The sequence below is a fragment of the Ammospiza caudacuta genome, chromosome 1 (genome assembly GCF_027887145.1).
Source record: "Ammospiza caudacuta isolate bAmmCau1 chromosome 1, bAmmCau1.pri, whole genome shotgun sequence".
Classification (NCBI taxonomy): Eukaryota; Metazoa; Chordata; class Aves; order Passeriformes; family Passerellidae; genus Ammospiza; species Ammospiza caudacuta.
Genome location: NC_080593.1, coordinates 79,188,230 through 79,191,567, shown reverse-complemented (window position 1 = coordinate 79,191,567; position 3,338 = coordinate 79,188,230). Strand labels below are relative to the sequence as shown.

General features: G+C 49.0%; 1 protein-coding gene across 1 annotated transcript; it reads left to right on the top strand.

Annotated features, from left to right (window-relative positions):
- The first annotated feature begins 781 nt into the window (after nucleotides 1-781).
- Nucleotides 782-2,518, top strand: LOC131556773 (endogenous retrovirus group K member 6 Gag polyprotein-like). Its single transcript, XM_058803663.1, has one exon. It carries the CDS (start codon nucleotides 782-784, stop codon nucleotides 2,516-2,518), a length of 1,737 nt encoding a protein of 578 aa, XP_058659646.1.
- The last annotated feature ends 820 nt before the right edge of the window (nucleotides 2,519-3,338 follow it).

Sequence of the window (3,338 nt, the reverse complement as noted above, 5' to 3'; positions counted from 1 at the left end):
GTTCTCAGGCAGTCTTCCCATAACAAAGGTAACATCCTCTCTGGGAAAAGATGGCACCCTGGGAACAGTTATGGAAGTTTTGAGAACCGTTCATATCACAGTGAGAACACTGGTTTTGTTTGATGTAAACAATCAACGGTATTGTAAAACAAAAGGAGTGGTTAGAGTTTTCTCTGTTAGCCTATCATAAAGCTGTATTTTGGAATATGCATGAAGTTCATTAACACTATTACTTAAACTGACTGATCGATCAATAAATCGAGTTTGATGCACAATGGTCGTTCTCCCCTCACTTCAACAAATTGGTGACACCCGGACGTGATAGCGGACACCACGACGATCGCGGCCACCACGGGGATTGCGAACACCAAAGGATAAGTGAGGACTGGTTCAGGCTCCGAAGCAGCGGGAGCGGCAATAAGCGCGAAATTAAAGCGGAGGAAAAAAGAAAACCGCCGATACGCGCCGTGCCCTGGCGACCATATTAGATGGGTCCAGCTGATACGTGCGGCATAAGTCTGGGAAAACGCTGCTAGGTGAAAGTGCGCACTTAAAAAGAGGTATGGAAAGACAAGCCGCATATGAACTTTTTATTACATTTTTGCAAAAAAGGCAAATTAAGGGAATAGACTTACAGAAAGAATTGCAAGGTCTTTTGGCTTATGGTCTGGAACGGGGAGTCTTTGTGAATCCCCACACGGTTCCCGAGTTGTTGGAGTGGCGTAAATTTGGTGATATATTATGGCAGGCTACGTTAGACGATGATAAAACTGCTAGGAAAATGGGTAAATTATGGCGGGTCATTAACAACGAACTGTTGCAGTTTCAGGCGGAAAAGAGGGCTGCCTATCAGGCTACTGCCGCTCACAATTGTAATAAAGAATACGATCAAGAGAGGGAGTTTGATAAAGAGTCAGGGACTCCTCTCGGCCATGCAATGAGGACGGTTTCATTACCGGCCTCGCCACCTCCCTCGGCAAGCCAGGCTGTGAGCCAGGCTGTGAGTCCGGCTACAAGCCAGGCTCCGAGCCAAGCTCCGCAGAGCGCTTTACTACCCTCCGCGCCGCTTCCACCGCCTCCTTTAACGAGCCAGCCCCCCCTAACGAGCCAAGCTCCACAGGGTGCTCCGCAGGGTGCTTTATTGCCCGCTTTGCCGCAGGCTATGCATAGCACTTCTGAGTCTCCCATATTGCTTGCATCGCAGCAGCCATGGCCACAAACGTGTGTCCCGTTCCCGAAAAGTGATCAGAGCCCTGGGTTGGGAAACGATCGAGCGGTGATGATTGCACGGGAAAGACGGGATGCGTGGGCAGCTCTTGCCAAAGATGCAATGGAGAAGGGAGACCAGGAGTTGATAAGCTTAGCGAGCGAACTGGCTTGTCCGGTTATTTTCACCCCCCAGGCTGGCGGAGGTATTCAAGCGACAATTAGTGCTTTAGATTGGAAGATGTTATCTCAGTTGCGAGCTACTGTTAGCCAGTTTGGCTTTAAAAGCGAACCAGCCAAGCAAATGCTCGACTATATTTTTGACACTAGTATTCTTCTTATTAATGATTGTCATGGCATAGTTAAATTAATCTTTACCCAACATCAGCAATTGCTTTTTAACGCCCATTGGCAAGCATTAGTAAATGAATGTGTGGCAGTACAAAGACAGCAGGGTGACCCCCTCCATGGCGTTACTGTTAACGAGCTTATGGGTCTGGGACCTTTCCTTCGCACTGAGGCACAAGCTTTAATAGGTCAGGAAAAGTGCCGGGAGGCAATGAGGTTAGTCAGACTAGCAATAGAAAGAGTAAAGGAACCAGGAGGAATACCAGTATATATGGGAATTAAGCAAGGTAGAGAGGAATCATTTGGTGCTTTTATTGATAGAGCTGCTGCTGCAATTGAAAGGGCTGGAGTGGCAGAATTTATGCGCGGGGCCCTTCTCAAGCAGTGTGCGATCCAAAATTGTAATTCTACCGCTAGAAACATACTTAATACCTTAGGAGCAAATTGGACTATAGAGGAGGCATTAGAGAGGATGGCTCTTGTGCCAACCGGGCAGCAGGCTTTAGTGGTAGACGCAATTAAACAGCTAGGAGTAGGGTTGCAAGAACAGGCAAAGTCGTCTCAGAATCAGGTTTTAGCCGCACTTGCACCTCTTCAAGCGTCAGCCGCATTTGCAGCATCAAATAAAAAGGGCCGCATGAAATGTTATCGCTGCGGAGGCTTTGGCCATACGCGCCAGGAGTGCCAGGCTACTGGAATCTGGTGCCAGAAATGCCGTATGGATAACCATCATACAAGCGCTTGTAAGCGGAGGTCAGGAAACTTCTCCCGGAGCACGTATTCCCGCAGCAGCCGTGCCCAGACACAAGTTGCCGCTGCAGAGATTCAACCCCCCCGCGCCTTCAACCCTCCACAGCAGGGAACCTCCAACCCTCCGCAGCAGGCAGTTTCCAACCCGCCGCAGCCGGGAGCCTCCAACCCGCCACCGCAGGGAGCCTCGGCATGGACCTGGCAGCCGCAGTAGACATAACGCTAATGACTCCGCACCCGCAGAAAATCCCTACAGGGGTTCAAGGACCTATTATTATACAAAACAAAGCGATGGGTGCGCTACTAGTTGGGAGATCTTCTGCTTCTATGTTAGGACTGTTTGTGTTACCTGGCGTTATTGATGCGGATTACACGGGAGAAATTATGGGTATGGTTTATACTCCTTTTCCTCCTCTCCAAATTAACAAGGGACAAAGGATTGCTCAGCTAGTACCGCTTGAGCAAATGACGAAAGGAATACAACCCATTAAAACCCAAGAGAGGAGAGACAGCGCTTTTGGTTCTACAGGAGGACTTACTTTGTTAACTTTAAATCTTGCCCAGAGACCGAAGAAAAAAGTTGACATAGAATATAACGGACAGAAAAGGTCACTTTCAGGTCTGCTGGATACCGGAGCAGATTCCAGCATTATTAGTCCTAGCTGCTGGCCTCATCATTGGCCCTTGCAGCCGGCAGCCACTGCTGTATCCGGGGTAGGAGGATTCACCCTGGCAAGCCGCTCGCCCCCCCTTTCAGTTCATATCGACGGGAAGCAGCTGACGGTGATTTTTTCAGTGGTGCAGTTACCTCCTACTGTTCAATGCCTTATAGGCCGGGACATAATGGCTCAGCTAGGGGTTGTTCTAACAAATGAACACCCTTTGGAGTAAAAGCCATTGCTTGGACTTTCCCAATTCCCATTACCTGGGTCGATGACACCCCGGTATGGGTTAAGCAATGGCCTTTGAAAGGGGAAAGTTTGCAACACACACATCAGCTTGTGTCAGAACAGTTTCAACAGGGACATTTGCGT

Bases quoted from the DNA above. Each gene is read 5' to 3' on its own strand.
- LOC131556773 (XM_058803663.1), top strand. From the start codon at position 782: ATGGGTAAATTATGGCGGGTCATTAACAACGAACTGTTGCAGTTTCAG.